Genomic DNA, 23319 nt, shown 5'->3' with positions numbered 1-23319 from the left:
TTTGTGCCCCACATGTTTCCAGTTTCAGTTTAATTACACATACACAAATTCAAGTGTTATCATGCACTCACAGCAATATGCTTCACAAGCAGGACGGAGTGTTGTTTGTTTTGTTTTTTCCCCTGGGTTAATCTGTCAGGCTACATACGCATGGCGCTAACCATCTGAATGGTGGAGCTTGTGGGGACAGCAGCCAGAAATAGACCTGTCGACACTACGGTTATCTCCTCCGTGCACTGGCGCGACAGAGCGAAGCTGAACACCTTTCATCTAAACACGTGCTCTCGATTCCACCCCATCCTGGTTTAACCAACGTCCTGACTACACCAAACACACTCTGTATTACACACACACACACACACACCCTGTATTACACACACACACACACACAAACACAAAATATAAAGACACAAGACAATTTCACATATAACATAAATACACACATCTTGTGTATGTGTGTAAGAAAGTGACGGTCACAAGAAGGTGATGCAGTATTAAATGTATGTGAACACTGACCTCACTAATGCTGAGCCAGCTGTGGTGTTTATCTTGTTGTGTGTGTTTTTACCTTCAATGTATAATCTTTACTCATTGCTAAAGGGATACTTTTCTAATTCCAAAGCAGCTCTGTGTCATCTTTGTGTGGGCAGTGTGTTTAGCTAAAAAGTGTTTGGTTTCCCTCCTTGGCGCCAGTGCGTGGAGCAGCGAAGGTCTGCCTAGATGATGTGAAAGGCATCATCCAGCGGATCTCAGCAGACCTCCACTACTCTGCCCCGCTGGGAGCTCCGTGCACTGGCGCGACAGAGGGAAGCTGAACACCTTTCATCTAAACACGTGCACTCGATTCCACCCCGTCCTGGTTTAACCAACGTCCTGACTACACCAAACACACTCTGTATTACACATACACACACACACACACAAATAAACACAAAAGATAAAGACACAAGACACAAGACTATTTAAAATATAACATAAATACACACCTGGTGTATGTGTGTAAGAAAGTGACGGTCACAAGAAGGTGATGCAGTATTAAATTTATGTGAACACTGACCTCACTAATGCTGAGCCAGCTGTGGTGTTTATCCTGTTGTGTGTGTTTTTACCTTCAATGTATAATCTTTACTCATTGCTAAAGGGATACTTTTCTAATTCCAAACCAGCTCTGTGTCATCTTTGTGTGGGCAGTGTGTTTAGCTAAAAAGTGTTTGGTTTCCCTCCTTGGCGCCAGTGCGTGGAGCAGCGAAGGTCTGCCTAGATGATGTGAAAGGCATCATCCAGCGGATCTCAGCAGACCTCCACTACTCTGCCCCGCTGGGAGCTCCGTGCACTGGCGCGACAGAGGGAAGCTGAACACCTTTCATCTAAACACGTGCACTCGATTCCACCCCGTCCTGGTTTAACCAACATCCTGACTACACCAAACACACTCTGTATCACACACACACACACCACAACCCTGTTCCTTCTCACTGACAGGTGAGGCTGGCAGCATTTGTAGTCAATGTGAAAGTCCTTTGACATGCTTTTTGTGGCACTGAGGTTTTCTTTTCTTGGAAACTTGAGAAGGTCTTTGAGGAATGTGATGAAACAGATTGAGATGCCTGTGTGTCTGACAAGCACATGCATGCATGCAAAGACACACAAACACACTCATAAGATTTATTTTATGCCAGGCTCCTTAATCTTATCAACCTAAATGACTCATTTCCACAAAAAAATGACTTTGCTTCAAGCATTCTTTTTCTTTATGTGAATGAACTCTACAGTAATCGCCCAGAATGCATCAGCAATGTACACACCAGGGAACAAAGTAAGCTTGGCTATATTTATTTGCAGTTGTGAGCTGACAAAAGAGATGGATTATCATTCGGAGAACAAGGAAAAATGTTTCTCCTCAGGCTTTTGTATCTATTTAACACCGTCTTTATGATGGAGCACAATTAGATCTGTTTTGGGTTTTGTTTATTTGTTGGCAAATTTAGTTTTTTATTTTGGTACCAACACCCCCGGAGTTTAGAAAAGAAGGTTGTGAAGAATATTTATGGTGTCACATTGTTTCTTTGTCTCTCTCTCTCTCTCTCTCTCTCTCTCTCTCTCTCTCTCTCTCTCTCTCTCTCTCTCTCTCTCTCTCTCTTTCTTTTTTGCAACAGCATGAAGATGGAGGTCACAGGTCCATGATGGGCGACAGCTCCAAGCTACTGGCTTATTACCATGACGACGCCAGGACCATGTACGAGGTCTTCCAGAGAGGCCTTCACATATCTGGTGGGTAGGATGTTAGTAAGTTAACACATGTGACAAATAATAAATATATATATATATATATATATATATATATATTTTACATTTTTCCTTGATGACAATTTAAAAAACAAAAAAATCTCTTATGTTGGTGTTAAAATGTATCTAACGTTAACAGCATCAGGCCTCACTAAGTGACTGAGTCCCAATGCAGAAATATTCTTATCTATTGGCACTCCAACCACACCTGCTCCCCAGTGAGCTTCATCAGAAGTGTTATTAAATTTAAACAATTTTTTGAAGAATTTTACCACCTACCAGGAAAACACACAAGAAGATTTTAAGGTTACATAGGTTTTGTTAGACCCTGATCTGTTTACAGTCACCACCATATTTTGAAGTGTAATGCTTTGTCCACCAGGAAAATAATAAGTTTAAATCATATTATATTCTTTAATAGAATTTGGTGTTCTATTTGTTCAACAGGTGATGGACCTTGCTTAGGCTCGCGGCTCCCTAACCAGCCTTACAAATGGATATCCTACAAAGAGGTTGGTGTCATTCAAGGGACATCTTATCTCCTTGTAACGATATGGGTACTACGAGTGAAATTTTAAACAGATATCTAGCATGCAGAAACTACCACAGCCAAATGCTACAAAATGATTAATATAGTGGTAATAAAGCGGAATTTACATTGCTTTTACAGTTAGAATCTTAAAAGGGTTTTATTATTATTAAGTCTGCTTATTTTGGCAGACATTATTGAATCTCTTTGCTATAGTAAAAAATATCTAATATTTATATACAGCATTTCCTGTAAAAGACACATCCTTGAAATGTCAAACATTGTTATCACATATCATCAGCTTTATCATCAGCTTTGTAATGACATTTGATGAGCTATAATCCAACCGTATCTAGTCCATTTAAGTATATGTGTAAGGTGACACTCAGGTGTAGTTTGCAACCTGTGCACCTGCACCACAGAGGCTTTGTTGCATCAAATCTGCCTAGCAACCAATCCTGGCACTGACATGAAGGTCCACTGAACTGCAGTGTGCAAACATTGCTAAATATAGATAAACAACATACAACACAACACGTGGCAAAAAAATGTGCCAATGTGGGTGGAGTTACAGAAGGTAGGTACAGTTATTAGAAAAAGTAACTTATTGAGAAATTTAAAAAAAAAAACCTGCCTAGTTGACATGTCGTGTTGTCAGATCACTATCCGGCCACATTGGCATTACAGTATTATCATGAATTATTGCCTCTCTGTGCAGCAACCATGACATTGTGTGAAAGCTGCAGGCTACTGTCCAAAGGTGCTTTGTTACAGCTAATGCTAGCTTCTCCTAAATAAGACAAATAGCGTGTTGTAGGAATATTTTAACAAGACAATGTTGCTTAGCTGCGGATGATAATTTTGCTCAATGACGATCTGATATTACCTAAATATAGGAAGCGCAGCAAACAAAGATTATTTTGTTAATCGATGAGTCTGCTAATAATTTTGTCTGATTAATCCATGAATTGTTTAGTCTAAAAAAGGCCAGAAAATAGTGAAATATGCCCCGTCACAAAAAAACAAAACCTTTTCTGTCAATTGCTAACCCATTAATCGACTAATCGTTTCAGCTCTAAATTCAAGATCGATCATTTGGGTTGAAATTCATTTCCCAAAAGATCACATCTTTTGGGAAATGGTTGAAGGGGAGTTTCATTTAGACCAGTGATGTAGAAATCGTCCCAGTTAAGCAATGCCAAAAGCCATATGGGAAGTGAATCATGCAATCCTCAACAGTTATGAATGACATCATGTTACTTCACAAGAAAGTCCCTTCATTTAGCTAAATAGTTGATTAATAGTTATAAACTAAGCCCAAACATCAAACACTAAGGAGCATTCCTGTTTCTTAACTGTTTCCCCTGAAAAGCAGGAGAATGTGAAAATATGTGTGTTGTTTAAAGAAGACTAGAAGACCAGCTCAGCATTTGTTAAGTTCCACCTGGTCCAATCAGCTGCTGTCTCGTCTTCCCACACCATAGGTGACGGCCCGGGCGGAACATCTGGGTTCAGGCCTTCTGCACCAGGGCTGCCAGCCCAACCCCAGCCAGTTCATTGGAGTGTTCTCCCAGAACAGGCCAGAGGTGACTCTCACTCATTGTCTCAATCTCGGATTGTCTCTTAGCTTTTCATGCTGTCTCTCTCGCTCTGTCTCTTCGACTCCGTTTCTCACGGTCTCTCTGCTTCACTGTATCACCTATTGGCTCAGTGCATGTAAACCATTTTACAGATGGTTTCATTCACACAGGCCACAAATATAAACACAAGCACGCTCAACAACTGTACACACTTCTGTTAGTATCTTCACATAGAGAGCCTCTCTCTTTTTTACAGAACAACCTTTTCTGTCTTGACAAATCTATTGGCTTTAAACAATATTAGTATGTATAAGTAAATATATTGTTACATATTTAGAACATAAATGTAGGCTAACATAAATATAGGAGTAAAAATATGTTATGATTTACAAGTATGATGAATGAACCCAAATAACCTCTGACCTTTGACCCCTGACTTGTGTGTGATTTTAGTGGATCATCTCAGAGCTAGCTTGCTACACCTACTCCATGGTGGTGGTTCCTCTTTATGACACACTGGGCCCAGACGCCATACGGTTCATCATTAACACTGGTAAGAACACACACATACACACTACTCATACAAATACTACCTGGCAGCTATGCTAACACACACATAACACATACACACATGCAACAGTATTCAAAAGTGATAATTCTTTTAGCCCTCTTCTAAGTTTTGAGTTAAGATGCAAATACAACAAACAATCTTCTCTTCTTTGACGGCATAACTCAAGTAATAGCTTTAGCAGTGGAGCTCCCCTCACTGGTGACTGAGAGCACTGTCGTCAGCTCAGCCATGATACACAGTGTGTTACTTCCTGGATTAAAAATAAATGAAACAGCCCGGAAGCAGACGTGTATAAAGTACTAGAGACCCATACTTGAGTAAAAGTACAAGTGCTCTATCAAAAAAGTGACTTGAGTAGAAGTAGAAGTGCTCTTTAAGCACAACACTTAAGTAGAAGTACTACAGTATTCAACGTTTTTTGTACTTAAGTACTGAAAGTAAAAGTACAAGTATTGTGTTATTTAGTTATTAAAGAAAGCAGTCAAAAGTTTGAATATCGCTAACCCTAAATATTACTAAATATTAAATATATTATATTATATTAAAAATAACAAATATTAACAAATACTGAAATAAAATGCACAATTATCACACTGTGCAAATAAAATGAACATCCTCTCCAGCATAGTAACAATTAAAGCCCCCAAAATGTATCACACACTAGCTAGTAACATATGTGATGTAGTGGAAAGTTAGCAAGCTAGCAAAATACAGATAAACTAGCAGCTTCACATCACAGGGCCAAACGGTAAACATTCAGTACTCACTGCAGACTGAAACAACTCAGGAATAGCTTCATCTTGCAACAATAGCTAAAAAACTTACATTGTCTCTGACTTCTGAACGGGCGATCGCCGTAATGAAAAGAAACACGACGCGATCTCAGGGATTTCGTAACTAACGTAGCCGTAACTACACTTACTGTAACCTACCCAGTCTCCGTAGCGTGAGGCATTCACAACAGTAACGAGTAACGATGCAGCACATAAAAAATGTATCGGAGTAAAAGTATTTCCTTCATCGAAAATATGTACTCAAGTAAAAGTGGAAGTAGGAGAAAAAAATAATACTCCAGTAGAGTACAGATACAACAACCTTTTAGTATTTAAGTACAGTAGTGAAGTAGTTCTACTTCGTTACTATACAGCTCTGCCCGGAAGTGATAACTCTGCTGCAAATGGATGGCTGCTGAATAAATAACCTTATCAACAGTGCTTGTACAGGCCTAGTTTTATACTGAACTGACCACAAATTTCAACTGAATCCCCACTCCACGTCTGTGTCTTTTTTTTTTTTTTATTTGTTTCTTTTGGTTTCTTATTGTGTTGATATTCACACAAGGGTGCATTGTGCTGTTGTGTGCTTGTGTCACTTCAGCTGACATCTCCACAGTCATCTGTGACAAAGTAGAGAAAGCTCAGGTGCTTCTGGAAAACGTTGAGCGGAAGGAGACTCCGGGCCTGCAAAGAATTATCCTGATGGATGACTTTGAGTCCGCCCTCGTTGAGCACGGAAAGAGCTGTGGCGTCCACGTGCAGGCCATACAGGAAGTCGAGGTATGACATATAGGACCAGCCCAAGGGTACTTGCACTTGATTGATATTTACTGTAATTTAAGAAATAGTAATTTGACCATGCATATTCTGGTGCTCTTTTTCATGCATGTCAGTTTTACATTAATCAGATATATTTAAGGTTTGCTGCACTCTAGCTTCATCAAAATGCCATTGAACAAGATGAAATGTAAAAAGACGTCTAAAAATAAATTAAAGGAGAAGTATGGTCACTTTATATTTTACCTATTGTCCTAGTCAAGATGTAAATGTAAAAAAAATGGTTCACAGATATTTTATTTTATTTTTAAAACTTAATAAATTCCCTAAAACATCACATTTTTAGCAAATATTACTCAAACGAAAGTACGTTGTGAATTTGTGGACTACAGCGGTGGATTTGGTGCAGGACAGTGAATGTGGAATTGATTAAAAATAAACTATAGTGCTGATATTAATGTTTATAAAAGAACATGTTGCCCAGTACAACAGTGTGGCTCCTTGATTTGTTTTGAATAGTCTCTGTACAACAATGGGGGTTCATGGTACAGAGGAATAAGCTATATCAGGCCACCATCTTTGGTTTAGGTCTTTTCATGTGATTTGTTGATAGTAAGCAAAGTATCAAGGATTGGAAGTTTGTTCATTGATAATCATAGACTAGCTAATTCGTTCTAATAAAATGTGTGCTGGGTTGGGCTGTGTTACTACACAGAAGTTTCATATGCAATCTGAACAGCCAGACAAAACAACAACCAGTCAAAACAAACTGATGTTTAGTTTTGGTCAGCACACAATCAAAAAATATGTTGTTTGTCTGCCATGTTAGAAGAGATCTTTATCTTCTCCTCCTTGGCACTACAGAATCTGGAAAATGGTGCATTTCATGAGAACAAAATCACACACAGAGTACAAAAGAATGTACAGAATGTGTTGTTATGCCTCTATGTCTGATGTGGGCATTTACAGTAAATCCACTGCTCTTTACATTCCTGTATCTGCTTCATTAGCACAATCAAAACAAACAGACAATAAAACTGGTCCAGCAGATCACAGCAGTATCACAAAGGCCAGTTTAGGTTAGATGCAGATTTCTGTCGTTTTCTTTCTTTCTTTCTGATCACATCTCAGGGCCCGTGCTTGGACATAAAAGGCCCAGATGTGCATGGGTTCACTGATTTACATTGATTGGAACGGTATCCGAGCAGTCTTGCCCTGGAAAGTAGTCTCTTCACTCAGAGAACCAAGGTTACCTTATAACCGAACCATTTACAGTACAAGGAAGTAGCTGGCAATCACACGTGTACATAACTGTCATTTTTCTGTGAGGATCAACTTTAATGGACCTGTCTTAACTGTGCCAGCGTGATAGACACCCAGCTCAACTGGTTTATCAGCTGGATTAAAATAAATGAGAGGACTTAATGCAAATGCTGCTTAACACTGACTTACAATCACAGATTTCAGCAACAATTGCAACACAAATGCATCCGGGATTGTAGAGATAGCTTTCTGAGCATGTTTGATTGCCATCAACATAGAACCACAAATGTTTGGCCTCTGTCATTGGTTAAGAAAGTTTACTGACAGAACTCAGAAAACACTCACTATTCAAAGAGGCATGGAATTTAACACTAAATATATGTCTGATAATACAATTTTATTGTCATTTATGTGTTAAAAGGTGTCAAGTCTACTACTAATAGTTATTTTTATGTTGTTTTTCTTACAGGCTCTGGGCAGAGAGCATCACAGAAAACCTATAGTAAGTACTAGCTAATTCAAGATTCAACTGCAAACAAGGAAAAATGCTCTGTACGACATGTTTAGGAATGCAAGCAGCACGGGTCTGGTAAAGTCAGTCTGCCGATCGGTCAGTCAGTCCACCTCTCTGGTCCATCATATACTTAATACAAATTAGGACAGTGTTTGCATGCTAACAGGCTAAACTAAGATGGTGAACATGGTACTACTTTCTAAACGTCTTAGTACTTCTAAGTATTCTAGACTTACTTACGTCTTAGTATTTAGCTCAAAGCACCACTGTGCCTGAGTACAGCCTCTCAGAGCCGTTAGCATGGCTGTAGACACAAAACATGTATATGAAACACATGTTGCTGAAAGCTTTTACATTTGCTGTTCTGTCCAAAATAAAGCATCTGTAATGTGACAGATTGTATGGCTTCATTTACATTGTGGTGGTGTTTACAGATTAAACACTGGGCCAGTTACAATTCAGCCCCAAGCCTCTGGCTACTTGGTATTAGCCAGCTAAGCAAGTATTTACTCTCTGTTGAAAATAAGGGAGAGAATAACTTCAACTAGTGAGTGCATTGAATGCACTTCAAAGAAAGTTTTGATGACAGCTTTTTGGCAATTTACACATGATCTCTGGACGTCCTATTGTTGGTACGATGGCAGAGAAAGGGGCCAGAGCTAATGACTATAAATACTGTATGTAAACATGCAACATTCCTTAATCTATTTGACAGGTTTTTGTGCAGGTTGCTGTCAAGAAAGCTGTAAGACGTAGAAGTTCATCTCATTATAAGTTACATTGAAATCTCATGCTCTGACCGATACCATTTTGTCTCCACAGCCACCGTTGCCAGATGACCTGTCCATTGTTTGTTTCACCAGTGGAACCACAGGTAGTAATTCTGTAAATTGTGTAAATAACATGCATTATTTGTGTCTGCTGCTGAGAAAGTCACACATGTCATTCAGGATCATTTGCTGTGAGGCTAACTGACCAACAATGCTATCAATAACTTTATTACTGTTGCCATTACTATTAAGTTAAGTCCTTTTACAGCCTGGTAACGGCAGAACCATCACACATGTTCATCTTTAAAGGAAAAATAAGAAAAGATAGACTTAATATTATAAAAGCAACATTAGATTTGGTCTTTTTTTTGTATTTAAAAATGCACAATTTGGAAAGACATTTTTATTTTTGTGCTTCTGTTAAACTGCTTCGCTATGAGGATCTGTGTGCATATCCATGCAAAACATTTCCCATACTCACCATGCCAAGCCAAGGTACACTATGGCCCAATATAATATGTAGACAACCACACCTTTAACATACCTTTAACAAGGTTTCCCTCCAGCTTATTACTTGCTGCACTTACATGTTTACAAAGGCTTAAGTTCACTGAGCAGTGTTGCTCCATTAAATTCTAGTCAAACAGTAATGTGCTCTCAGACTCATAATTAAATATACTCTTTGTTCTTCCTATGGTTGTGTATTCATAAGTTATAACAGAGTTAACCAATATTTTATGAATGCATATAAAACTGCAGAGCTGCAGTGGTCAGCCTTGTGTTCGCAAATAAAATGACATTTGATGGGAAAGGACAACCTGCTGATGACACACCTGTTACAGTCATAACATTTGTCATATGTAGGCCATACTTTTTTTGTTGTGTTAAAGTTAAACGTCCATGACTACACAGCAATAAACACTGTAAATGAGTTAAAGCATAGACGATTTGTCTCTTGTTAATCAGAAGAGTTTGCGGGAAATTTCTAAGAATGTTGTTTGGTATGTCAAAAATCTGTCTGAAATTCAGTATACGGTCATTTTTGTGTAATGCATTTAGATTTCTTTTGCTAAGAAAAACACAAGACAAAAGTATACCACATTAAAATTCACATTTGGAAAAGGCAAGCTCTCTTATTGCTGGGAGTATAATGACTTTTGGACCTAGACGTGGAACTATTGCTCTAATTGAAGGCGAGACGGGAAGACAAGCATTTACTGTAAATGAATCCGGTTTCTTCACAGCAGCAGTGAAATATATATATATATATATATATATATATATATATATATATATAATCACACACACACACGTATATATATTCCTTTTTGTCCTGAAATGCCAGAGGATGACACATTCATGTGAGTGGGGAAGCAACACGGGAGGTCTTTTATTAACCAACAGACAAGGGAACAAATGCAGGTCACCTAAAGACACACTGGTGTCAGTTTACCAGCTGCTGCTCTAGGGTCCATTGAAAACGCTGCCACCTGCTGGCTTTCAAAGAGACATGAGAGACATGCAGCCACTCCAACATGGGGTTAAAGTTTTCACACATCACTTTCCATTTCCCGAGAATTCCCTCCGTCTTTGTTGCCACATCTATTCGGCTCATTTACTGCTGTGGGTGTCAGACAACACATCTGGAAAGAGGAAGACTTTATTTAAGAGTCATTGCTTCACAACCACTAATGTGTGTGTAGAAAGGACTATGCAATGTAATGGCATTTCTGTAACTTGGGAGAAAAATGGTCATTTTAGTCTGTTGTAGAAATTGCCAAACATTCAAGAAAAACATGTGATTTAGTGATTTTCTTTTTTCACGGAGAAAGACCTTTTTTAAATTGTGACATAACAGATTTGTAATTTTCCACTTGAAATAATGGTGACACATGGCTTCGAAACACAGTCTGGTGATTTAAGTAAAATAGTTGTGACTGTGTATTTATAGATTTTAGAGGCAAAGGAAAATAAAGAGAGACAATCAACATTCCCAAATTTTTATATTTTATAGGATTAAATGAATAATACATTTAGAAATAATAATGTAGAGTATTATATTGAAAAAGTAGTCTTTTCAACAGATATTTAGCACATATACATTATGTATGTGTGTGTACAGACTGCACATGCTGTTGTCTATCAGTGCAGGTATTAAAGTGTGCAAATAAGAAAAGACTACTTAAGGGTGAAACAATTTGAAGAGTTCACTGTCTCCCTTTGGGAAAATTCACTTTATTAAATTAACTTAAATTATGTTACATCTTTACATATGGTCATTAGCCTACAGTATGTCTCTGCTTTGCATTTCACACCTGATTGTACACTATTTAACAGCCCAAAAACACGATGATCCTTTTTTTTTTTTATCCCAAATCATTCTTGGGTTCCAAGACATAAAATGTAATTAGAATTTGGAGGAATTTCCCGCAAAACCCAGGTTTGTCTTTCATTGTCGGATTCCTTGGATGATTGCATAATCCTCGGCCAGGTGAGGGGAATTTCACTTGATTGATGTTGGTGTGGGTGTGTGTTTTCTGTCTGCTTACACAGGAAACCCAAAGGGAGTTATGCTCACCCATGGGAACGTGGTGGCAGATTTCTCAGGCTTCCTCAAAGTAACAGATGTGAGTGACTGTGTTTTCTTTTGTCCTTTTCCTAGGAAATCTTTCATAGCAATACCCCAAATACCCCGCAGTCAATTGATATTTAAATACGATGTCTGACTTTGCTAAGTGATTCATCAGTCTGGTTTTATTTTGTGTTTTCTTTTTCCCTCTAACTTTTATTACAGTCGTTGTGTTGCAAGATCCTTTAAAATCTAACTGTTTCCTTTCTTCTGACTGCTGCAGAAAGTCATTTTTCCCAACCAAGATGATTGCCTCATTTCCTTCCTGCCACTGGCTCACATGTTCGAGAGGCTCATTGAGGTAAATGGGCTGAACTGAGATCCTTGACCACCGGATTGAGATGGTTATGCAATCAGATGCTTGGAGTGTGGCGGGGGCAGAGGAAGGATCTGTGACTTTATATGCATTCATGTGAAACTGTTTAGTGTGTGGGAAGGATAAAGAGTGGGAGGGAGGGGGAGGCTCTGTTTTTCTTTCCTTCTCCTTTCCTTTGGTTTAGTTTTGATGAATGCCTACCTGCCATTTACAGCCACTGGTGTGCGCGCGCGCACACATACACACACACACACACACACACACACACACACACACACACATCTGAGAAGTATTTTCTTATATGCACACAGGAAACAACATTATTGAGAGAAATCAGACTGATGGGCACAGTAATAGGAGCATGTACCATTTGTCCTTACAGTGCCTGACTTTTACTTTTTTTACATTATCATACAGCACTTTTGCCAAAGGGATTCCTTCTTAGCCTAATGTCTCTTTGTCATGCACTTGCCCTAATTAGAAACTCTGTTAAGCGTTTACATGTCCAAAACATCAGGTTTCTCCTCCACACATGTAGCTGAGTTTCTCTTAATCCCTCAACTCAATACAGTTGCCTTTTACTCGACGTGTAAGAAATTAGGAAACTACAAGATATCAACAACAAACAAAGAAATAATAAGTAAAGGTTGGATCAGATTATTTCAGGGGCCCTTGGTGTTTGTGTCTGCTTAGTCACCTGTCATATGTTTGCTTATAATGGCACGTCAACAACAAAACCCAGTCACATGAAGTCCCACAGGAAACATCAGATCTGTTGTTAACAACCTTACAGTGCATTCTAGCTTTTCCTGTTTTGGTTTTTATCATCATACCCAGATGCACTGGTAGTTTGGTCAGCTAACGGGTGCTATTTTAATCCGTTGTGTGTGTGTGTGTGTGTGTGTGTGTGTGTGTGTGTGTGTGTGTGTGTGTGTGTGTGTGTGTGTGTGTGTGTGTGTGTGTGTGTCTTGCTGTGTGAGAAGTGCCATGTGTGTGCCTTGCTGTGTGAGAAGTGCCATGTGTGTGCCTTGCTGTGTGAGAAGTGCCATGTGTGTGCCTTGCTGTGTGAGAAGTGCCATGTGTGTATCACGCAGCCAATCGGGTTGCATCAGGTTGAACCTGCCTGGGTTGTTTGCCTGTAACACACAAGCAGAGTTGTCAGTGGCTTAGGGCTCACTCAGACACAGGAAACCATCTAACTTCCCCAGAGAGCAGCACATCAGACTGCACAATTGAAGCAAGCTCAAGAGTCTCTCTCTCACACACACACACACACACAGAAAAACACCTCCATTTCTGATAGGCCTGCCACTGATCTTTCAATCAAAGGCAAAAAAGAGGGCAGACCTTCCGCTTCGCTGTGTCCTCAGATGGCCTCAGAAACAGATACAGGGTCACAAAAGGTGCATGTTTTTACTGGCACTTGACAACGAAGATTGTGTGTTGAGTTCATCTTTATCCTAATCCATATTCTGTCTGTATAAGTAACACAACCTGCAAATGATCTGTAAAAGGGTGTGGGTGAGTGTGTTTCTTTGTGTGGCTGGAAAAAAACACTTTGAAGATCAGGTCAACTGAACATACAATAATTCTCATTCTCATCTCTTTTGCATTTGCACTCAGTTTGTACAAGAATCATCAACCGACTGCAAGTTGCAGAACAATGTGCACACTACACATCAGTTTTCTTGGTTGTTTGATTTCTGCGTTGTTGATTTGAGTCAGAGTTATGCAAGTGTAATTAACACCACTGATATCTCTTCCCCCCTGGGTGCAGGATCACGGAGTAGAAAGGAGAGTAGTAGTAGCAGTCAGACATTTCACTCATGATTAATAGATTACTAAATAATGAGTCACTCTAACTTGAGTTAATCCTCTGTGAGTGTTGATATTTCCACTTACGTATGAGTGTAAAACACAGAAGTCATGCCTCAACATATAATACAGAGTATCTTGTTGCAAAATAATCTGTAAATTCTCCCAAAAAAAACTCAGCTCATTTTAGTTTACTTCAAAGACCCAAAAGACTAAGTTGTCCACCCCTCACCTGCTTAAACATTTTGCTAGTTGCTGGAAATACTGTATAATACTATACATAGAAACCAGTGGTGGAAAGTATGTACAAGTACAGTGCTTACACTTACAATTTTGAAATGTGATACTTGTACTTTACTCTGGTATTTTCCTATTATGCTAACTTCTTCTTCTACTTTACTCAATTTCAGTTTGAAATATTGTACTTTGTATTCTATTATTACCAGATTATAATAATACTTTATTTTGTCCCTAATGTACTCTGAACTATTGATTGGAGAAGTGCTATTTGAATAAATATTACGTCCGGGAATTTCTATCAACTGAGTTTTATCTAAAACCTTAAATTATTTTACCCGTGTCAGTGTTAGGATTTTGTCTATAGAAGATACCTGACAGCTAGTAACATTAGGCCCACTATTTGTGTCTGTCTCTGCAGTCTGTGGTGTACTGCCATGGAGGACGAATCGGGTTCTATCAGGGCGACATCCGTCTCCTCCCAGATGACATGAAGGCCCTGCGGCCCACCATTTTCCCTGTGGTGCCTCGGCTGCTCAACCGCATGTACGACAAGGTGAGATGAACGGATAAAGAAAAGGCTTTTTAGGAATCTGATGTTTGCTTGCTCTGCTGGCGATTAAGCAGTTTGGCTGTATAGTTCATTGTGAGTTTCTCTAGCAAAAAACTGCTGTAAAAATGGGTATTGTCTGGGAATCGGACACCTACACTGACAGGGATTTGTAGTTTGAAAATCAAATGAAATTGGTCACCACTACTGTTTTTCATTTGAAGTCTAGTTTCTTCAGAAATTCATTATATGCAATTAAAACCTCTAAGAGAGTTTGTACATTAATAATGTGGAAGAAGGAATAAGAGTTTTGTTCCTGCACTTATTGTGGTGTTATATGCTTCCTGCTCATTTTGGGGAAATTTACATGAATAAATATACATGTTTTTAACCGCTGGAATGAGAAGGGCCTGTCCCCAACCAAACAAACTTGTATTTTGTCTTTGTCTCCTCTGCAGATCTTCAGCCAGGCTAACACCCCATTGAAGCGCTGGCTGCTCAACTTTGCTGCCAAGAGAAAAGGTGCTGAAGTAAGCAGAGGGATCATTCGCAGTGACAGCTTATGGGACAAAATCTTCTTCAGTAAAATTCAGGTAAATAGTGTTTCCTCTCCCAGAGCTAAATGTGCTACTATGGACTTATGTTACATGAGCTGGTGATATCCTGTAACATCACTATACACAACATATACTTCTGTATACTCAGGGTATTTTGGAAAAAAAATAACTGGAGAATTTGTGGAAGTAAATTACTGTATGATGAAGGTGCACAGTTGAAGCTAAAGCCTGATTTCTACATTGGAGTTTTTACCCTAAATGTCACCAGTTCTAATTTCATTAACTTCTGTGCATTTGTACAGGAAAGACTGTTGATTTTTTGTTAAGAGTTTAATACCCAAAAACCAACTAACCGGCTTCATCAGGACTGCATGGTTGTGGGTTTTGTTTTTAGATTTCGTTTATTACCAACTGTCATCAGATTCAGATGTTGCTAAATCCTGATTGGTGCTCAGAAATACATTATCTCATTTTACCAACCAAGCCCAACATACTTCAAACCAGTTAGCAAAGAGAAAAAAAAGAAAACCATAAATGTAAAATACCAAAGAATTGTTCAAACTTTGGCAGATAATTGTGTGTTCATGTTGGACCCCATCGCATACAGTAAGAAGCAGATTGGCAAAGAAAGATTTCCATGGCCTTGAGTACAGTACAAACACTAAATTCATGATTTGTTTTTGTATTAATATTATTTTAAGAAAAACTGAAAATGAAGACCTTTATGTCCTGATGATTTGTTTCCTCTCTGTGCAGGCCAGCCTCGGAGGAAGACTGAGGATGATTATAACAGGAGCGGCTCCCACCTCGCCTGCTGTCCTGGGATTTCTCAGAGCAGCCCTGGGATGCCAGGTCAGACACACACAAACATTCACATAATGAATTCTCTAGGCCATAGCAATAACAACTACATGCTTAACCCAAACCCAAACCCTTACCTTAACCAATACCTAGTTCTAACCTTAAGCCAAAAACTAAGTATAAACCCTTTAAACCCTTTAAAGAAGTGAGGACCAGACAAAATGTCCCCACTCCCAAGGCCTAAAACTCAAACTGGTCCTCACAAAGATAGGTATATACCAGCATACAGTACATGCATACACATACACATACACATACATGAATGAATAAATGTGGGTGCACTCAAAGACCTTACACAACCCTCTCAACATCGCCTGTGTCTGTGTGTAGGTGTACGAAGCGTATGGCCAGACAGAGTGCACAGCTGGCTGCACCTTTACCACACCTGGAGACTGGACCCCAGGTGAGCATTTATGTAATTGGCCTAGAAATGGAACACAAAACCTTATCTCTGCCAGACTCACTGAAGTTGTTTACTAGACTAGAGGCTTAGTACAAAGGTCTAAAAGTGACGTGGTTGAGTCATCATTTTAAGAAGTAAACTACGCCCATGCTGTGACAGTGTTTAAGGTTTCTGTGTCTGTAAACCTGACAAGTGAACTGCTGCTCCCTGAATCCCCCTGATATTAAAACATTTTTTGGTGAAATTGCCAAACTTACCCCTGTGCAGCGCACTGTGTAGTCACAGTCGCTCTGATAATGACGTAATTACTCAGACCCTCAGGCCTTATGAGCTCTGCTCCCAGTGAACGTTTTCTTGATTACACTCGGACGGAAAGATAGCAGGGCGTGAGTCAGGGGGCAGAAAAAAGGAGAGGCCTAGAAGAAAAGAAAATTGTTGGGCAATATTATTTATAGTCATAATGCCTGCTTAGGTGATTACCAACATCAACAAGCCTGTAAAAAACAAGTAGCTGTCATAACTGCCTGTACATATTTACCCTTTAGGCGCCTACATTTTTGTGTTGGCATTGATGGTGATTTTCCTAGGGAACTTTATCCAATTATTTAGACTTAAAGCTGTTCATGTATTACCTTTGTTATAGGTGTCTGATCAAAGCTGCAGTCGGCAACTTTCATAAAAATAAGTTTTTGTCATATTTGCTGAAACTGTCACTATATTTTTATATCATAAGACAATCTGTGAAAAAAACATGCCTACTCCTGGTGCTCCTAAAGGCATTTGCAAGATTCCACCACGCCTGAAGGAAAACAACCAATCAGATCCGAGGAGTCTCTCACGCAGTTTCAATCGCTGCTCGTGATGACTCAAACTTTCAAACTAGGCAGCCAAATATGGATGAAGATTCTGTCACTGCATTGTCTACTTCTTGCCTGGAACCTTGCAAATGCAATTAGGAGCACTAGGAGTGATAATGTGATTTTTTTTTTTTTTCACAGATTATCTGTCTCGTGTACTACTTTCAGGATATAGTGACAATTTCAGCACATATGACAAAACTTGTTTTATAAAAGTTACCAACTGAACCTTTAAGTCATCAAATAATAGATTTTTAGCTAAAGCAAAATAAACCCTTGCATTTTAATATGTCACCTTTTGTTTCTCATCTAGGATGTACATTTTAAATCAATTAAATCTGCCTACCCTAACTTAATGCCTAACCTAATACCTACCTTCACCTTTTTTCACCAGGCCTTCACACTTTAATAGCCCAAAACACATGTGCATTTAAGGGTTTTTGCTATCTAACTGCCTGCACACAATATGAATAAAATAAAATAACACTACACCAAAATCACCACACAGCTTATTGCTGTATTGCTGAGAGCCTGGTGAACATAACATCACCTGTTCAGTTACATTTGTTTACTCTGTGTGGACAGATCTTTAACTACACTAGTTTTTTTGTATAGAGTAGGCTCAGTAGGTAAACCACAGTGAGTACTTTAATCTTATTAAATTCACCAAATAAATCCACTTAATGGCTGAAGGGAAGGTGGAGATGAAGGTGATGAGTGAGGATTTTAGTCATCTTGAATGACATAATCTGCATAATGCACACAGGGATACAATTTAACAGAAGTTGAGTCAACTCACTGGTTAATATTTGTTGTCTTTAAGAAGCCTGGGGGCTTTAGTTTGTAAAAGTAATGGCACTGTATGACCTTGCAATTAAAAAAAGACGGCTTTAGTAAAACTAATTGAAGAAAATAACTTCAAAGTTTCTTAACTGTTGTTTTGGCAGAACTGGAAAAGTCCCAATAATGACCTTTGACCTTTATAGCATTAAGCAGCTAGTGCAATTTTGTGAGACAGTGTGGTCTTTTATTTTTCTTCTTGTACATACACTTGAATTTGTTTTTGTTTGAATAAATAAAAGGATAGTCTTGCATTTCTAGATGTCCACAGTGCTGTACCAACACAGGAGTATGGTCTGGCTACAAGAGTTAACATTCTGGCATAGGGGAAAAAATGTGCTCGCTTGTTAGTATTTCTCAAACCAATCACACCGCGTGAAAGACGCTCCGCATGTCATGCTTTAGCCCAGCACTTAACATCCGGTAAGCCAGACTAGTAAAAGGCTAATCACATACAGTATAATGTACATTTAGAAACGGTGCTGCCAGAAACATTAAAAGAGTAGTATGATCTCTTACTTGAGGCCAGATACTGTTTGATTACTGCTATGTAACTGGAGTAAACTACATAAACTACTTCAAAAGTCAGTTTATGAAAAAAAGATCCTCATTTAAATTTACTATTAGTTGCCTTGACCCTTGAACTGTAGGAAAAATGGCACAATACAATTTGTATCATTGTATATCAGCCAAAACCACAACATGACAGTAAAGTATGTGCTTCAGCCTGTTGTGGGGTTTGCAGCACTGAAAAAGAACAGTTAGATACTCACTATGTTGTCTAACATCAAAATGTAGTCTATCAGCCCCCCCTACTGCTCCGTTCTGATATTTCATGAAATATTTGTATTTCTATTAAAAAATAGGTTTTTTTGTGTAAAAATGATCCCTCCTCCTCACACATTTGGTTTCAAGTGAACATTAAATGTGCTTATCGTTGAGCTTAGAGTACAATGTATAATTATAAAAGGTCGTTATTTTCTTTAGGAAATTCACTCAACAGTGGACAGTGTTAGCAGCAACAACGGCTGCATGTGGGGGGGGGGAATCGGACAGTCCAAGTTGAGACTAAAGAAGGAAAAAATTCAAAAAAAGTTATTTTGGTGAGTTTTTAATTGTTTTGTTTGTTCTGACCATGTAAATAGGTCACGTTGGGGCCCCACTGCCATGTAACCTCATCAAACTGGTGGATGTTCCTGACAAGAACTACTTTGCCTCTAAGGGAGAGGGAGAGGTAAGGAACATGATTTTGAAAGAAAGAAAGAAACATAGACACTGTACATATGTGTATGATTATATGTGTGTGTGTGTGTGTGTTCATCATGATTTCCACACGTCAGAGGGCTAACCGTAAGCTTGTTTGAAATTTTACAATGCTGCTTTATATACTCGTGTATCTTAATGTGCCAAGATAACAAGGCTAAAGATATGAGCTGTTTGAAACAACAACATTTTTTTAAATCTAGGAGTTGACATGCAGTGCACATAACCAAGAGAATAAAAGCGTCATATAAAATAAACACGTCCTTTTTTTTTATAAGAATAAAAGGTATTGACTTTTGAAAAACAGTGTTAGGGTTTGTACAGGAGATAAAGTGTATATAGTTCACCTCTGACCTCGATTCTTTTCCACCCTTCTAATCTACCATCTAGGTTTGTGTGAAGGGACCAAACGTGTTTAAGGGGTACCTCAAAGACCCAGAGAGGACGGCCGAGACGCTGGATGCAGACAGCTGGCTTCACACCGGAGACATCGGCAAATGGTTGCCTGTATGTACATACACTAAAGCTCAGACTAAAGATTATTTAGGCATTGTAATTAAGTATTTTATATTACACGGCATTTGATTTAATTAATGCTTTGTTTTTACATGAGTACCTCCCAGGATTTGTCATCCTGTTTCTTATTCTTGTCATTTATTCTCCTCTCCTGTAGAATGGCACACTAAAGATCATTGACAGGAAGAAGCACATCTTCAAGTTGGCGCAGGGCGAGTACATCTCCCCTGAGAAGATCGAGAACATCTACATTAGAAGTGAACCTGTGGCACAGCTCTATGTTCATGGAGATAGCCTGCAGGTAAGAATACTAAAACAAACACACATGATCTTAATGTCGGATAGACCTTAATTAATCAAATTCTTACCTGTACACGTTAAGCTTTCCAAGGTGCGAATTAAATTAGTGGCTCCTGAGAGCCTGGGGCTCGGAGTATGTCTGAGCTATGGTTCTTGTGCTCCATTTCAAGTCAGGACAAATATAATACACAATCATCTGTCTTGTGCTAATTTTCAAGATGATTTAGTACACAATCTTTTGACTTTTTTCATTTGGGTTTGCTCTTTCAAGTCCTGTTTGGTGGGAATTGTGGTTCCTGACCCTGAAGTCATGCCTGAATGGGCCAAGAAAAAAGGCATAATAGGCACCTACAAGGACCTCTGTAAAAACACGGTAGGTGGCATGCAGCTCAAATGTTAATGATAATAAAGAATTCTACGGAATTTAATTTTTATTTTTTAATCAACAGGAATTAAAGAAGGCAATCCTTAAAGATCTGGTGCATCTGGGCAAGGCCAGTGGCCTCCACTCTTTTGAGCAGGTAGGTAGGCAGTTATGTGTTTGGGTTTGAGGCAAAAACAGTTCGCTCTGCCTTTTGTTGTAGCAGTGTGTGTGTGTGTGTGTATATATATATATATATATATATATATATATATATATATATATATATATATATATATATATATATATATATATATTTCTTAAAACAAATAAAGCTAAAGTCAGTTATTCGCCTAGGTGCTTGTTCCCTTGGATAAGCAAAGGTTTAGCTGAAAAATACTGTATATTACAGGACTCATGCCAAGACTTGTAATATTGCCTAAAATTACACAACCCAGGGTTTTTGTCTATTCGTAAAGTTATATAACCCAAGAAGCTTGCAGTAACTTAGGGAAGACTCTCACGAAATCTTGGTCTCATTCAACATCTTTTCAATTCTTCTTCATTTTCCATTTAAAGGTGAAAAACATCTACATCCACAACGAGATGTTCTCCATTGTAAACGGCCTCCTGACTCCGACACTTAAGGCCAAGAGACCAGAGCTGAAGGAGTTCTTCAAGGAGAAGATCGACCAACTCTACAGCAGCATCTCCATGTGAAGGCCGGCAGACCTCATTTTCCTTCAAGCATCTTAAAACTAACACCTGCTTTGACCATTGACCTGCAGTGGGACAAAGATGTGACATCTTGGGTTTAACATGCTTTGGGGAAACATCCCCATTCTATGGAAGACTTAAAATGCTTAAATACAAAGAAATGAAGTGAAATGCAATACATGTAGTTATATGTTTTTCCCTTTTAGGAATGCATTTACTGTATCATAATTACACAAAAACATAAGTCAAAAAAAGAAATTAGCTTCTAGTCTGTTAACTGAATTGTTTTTTTATTGTGACAATGAATTTTCTGTCACATTAAAAATATCACAAAACAAAGTGGTGCATTTCAGTGTTGTCCAGCAGAGGGCAGTATAAACAGATAATTATGACACAATTTTGGCACAATAATTGTGCGTACAGAAAAAGCAAATGCATACAGTATTACAAGTATTTTAATTCACTTTATTACTTTGTTCGATTTGTATTAATTTAGGCATGGGAAATCTTCCACATATTGCCACCCCCTATCCACCCAAACAAACCATGCACAATGCTCTGTTAATTAATTCATCAACATTTCATGTTGAGCAATCCATTCCTACTTTCTGTCAATCTGCTTCTCCTCTCTTCTCCATCAGTTTAAACCCACCAGCCAAACACAACCTAAAGCCACAGTCGACGACAGCAAGCGGGATGTCTTTGTGTATAGTGTAGCTCAAGGAGATGTCTTGCTGATAACTTGTAGGACAGTAATGGACCTTATCCTTAGTGGAAAACAGTAGATTTTCCTTTAATCAAACAAGCTGCTGTCAGCAGTGCTGCTCAGCAGGGCCTGATACATTTCCCCTGAGCTGACACAACAAAGATCAAACTTGTAACCCAGACCTCGTGCAATTTGACCAAAACCACACCCTCATGTTTGTGGTCAGAATTAAGATAACAAGGTAAAGAGAGTAGCAGCTCCTGCCTTACAAATCATTGCTGTCTGCTCCATGTAGAGCATCTCAATGTTTGAGCCACATCCAAATTCATTCATTAAATCCCCTCTACATGGCTGTGATCAGCAGTTAGCATGCAATATCCGTGTTTATGTAAAGGACTGGCCCACTGTAACAATCATCAAGGTTCACAAGTCAGTTCAATCACAACTTTCTTTACATCCATCTTTGCACAAATAGTATGTCAGGTAAAAGGAAAAAAGATAATGCAAAACCAGGGCTCAGGGCAATGCATGCAGTTTGCCCTGCAAGGCTGGCACCGTTAGCGTCTGACTTGAAAAAGAGTATTTCTTTGTGGCCATTAAAAGCAGGTTGTATGCAGCTGCCCACAGCCACTGCTGCTAGTGCAAGGCTTTGTAATGTAGGCAAAGCTGATGAATTCCACTCACTGGAGGAAAATAGAACAACCATCAACTTTTAAACAAAATAAACAATTTTTTGGAGGGTTTACACATAGAAGTAATGTATAGGTTTTTTTAAGTTGTTTACCGTCCCAAAGCATAAACAGTGTGGATGTACATAAATGAGGACAGCTAGATGTAAGCATATTTATTAAATCAATGGTTTGAATGGATTTCTTTCTCTCTTTTTGCGTGTAGTGAGATGAATTGTACTTATTTATTTATCTATTCTGCTGTAAAATGGAATCAGCACCATATCCTTGTAATGATTGAGTGCAGCAATAGGGATTAGGGAGGGTGGGAAACAAGGGCAATGAAATAAAGATATTATGGAATGATTTTAAACAGGTGTCTTGTTTCTTTTTTTCATGGTGTATTCAATGCTATCTGCATACAGGTTTTATTTTGAAAAGGCTTCCCTGGAAGTACTAGAGACAGGTATGAAAAAAATTTAATAATAATAATACTAATAATTTATTTGATATAGCACCTTTTACAGACACAAAGTGCTTCAAACATTTGTAGGATTACAGTAGGATCCAAAACTGAAAATAAATAAGCAAAAACAAATACAAGACCAATGAAGGTAAAAAATTAAAAAACCAAAGTTACAAACACGAGACAAAAGC

The 23319-nt window shown here is 38.6% G+C and overlaps 1 protein-coding gene across 3 annotated transcripts in view; it reads left to right on the top strand.

The window, feature by feature from the left end:
- The window catches only part of acsl6 (acyl-CoA synthetase long chain family member 6), a 42282-nt gene extending 19419 nt beyond the window's left edge, over window positions 1-22863 (top strand). For all 3 annotated transcript variants that reach the window (XM_039826541.1, XM_039826540.1, XM_039826542.1), the window contains 19 exons: window positions 2157-2271; window positions 2734-2798; window positions 4300-4401; window positions 4849-4948; window positions 6344-6522; window positions 8252-8284; window positions 9119-9170; window positions 11620-11693; window positions 11919-11996; window positions 14485-14619; window positions 15072-15206; window positions 15927-16022; window positions 16362-16434; window positions 19277-19365; window positions 19785-19901; window positions 20068-20211; window positions 20482-20583; window positions 20660-20731; window positions 21151-22863. In XM_039826541.1, coding sequence (XP_039682475.1) covers window positions 2157-2271; window positions 2734-2798; window positions 4300-4401; window positions 4849-4948; window positions 6344-6522; window positions 8252-8284; window positions 9119-9170; window positions 11620-11693; window positions 11919-11996; window positions 14485-14619; window positions 15072-15206; window positions 15927-16022; window positions 16362-16434; window positions 19277-19365; window positions 19785-19901; window positions 20068-20211; window positions 20482-20583; window positions 20660-20731; window positions 21151-21291 — 1902 coding nt within the window. In that variant the 3' untranslated portion in view covers window positions 21292-22863. The remainder of the gene's footprint in view (window positions 1-2156; window positions 2272-2733; window positions 2799-4299; window positions 4402-4848; window positions 4949-6343; window positions 6523-8251; window positions 8285-9118; window positions 9171-11619; window positions 11694-11918; window positions 11997-14484; window positions 14620-15071; window positions 15207-15926; window positions 16023-16361; window positions 16435-19276; window positions 19366-19784; window positions 19902-20067; window positions 20212-20481; window positions 20584-20659; window positions 20732-21150) is intronic.
- Window positions 22864-23319: the final 456 nt, after the last annotated feature.

Source organism: Perca fluviatilis, chromosome 16, assembly GCF_010015445.1.
Source record: "Perca fluviatilis chromosome 16, GENO_Pfluv_1.0, whole genome shotgun sequence".
Classification (NCBI taxonomy): Eukaryota; Metazoa; Chordata; class Actinopteri; order Perciformes; family Percidae; genus Perca; species Perca fluviatilis.
This window is presented reverse-complemented; position numbering and strand designations above follow the sequence as displayed.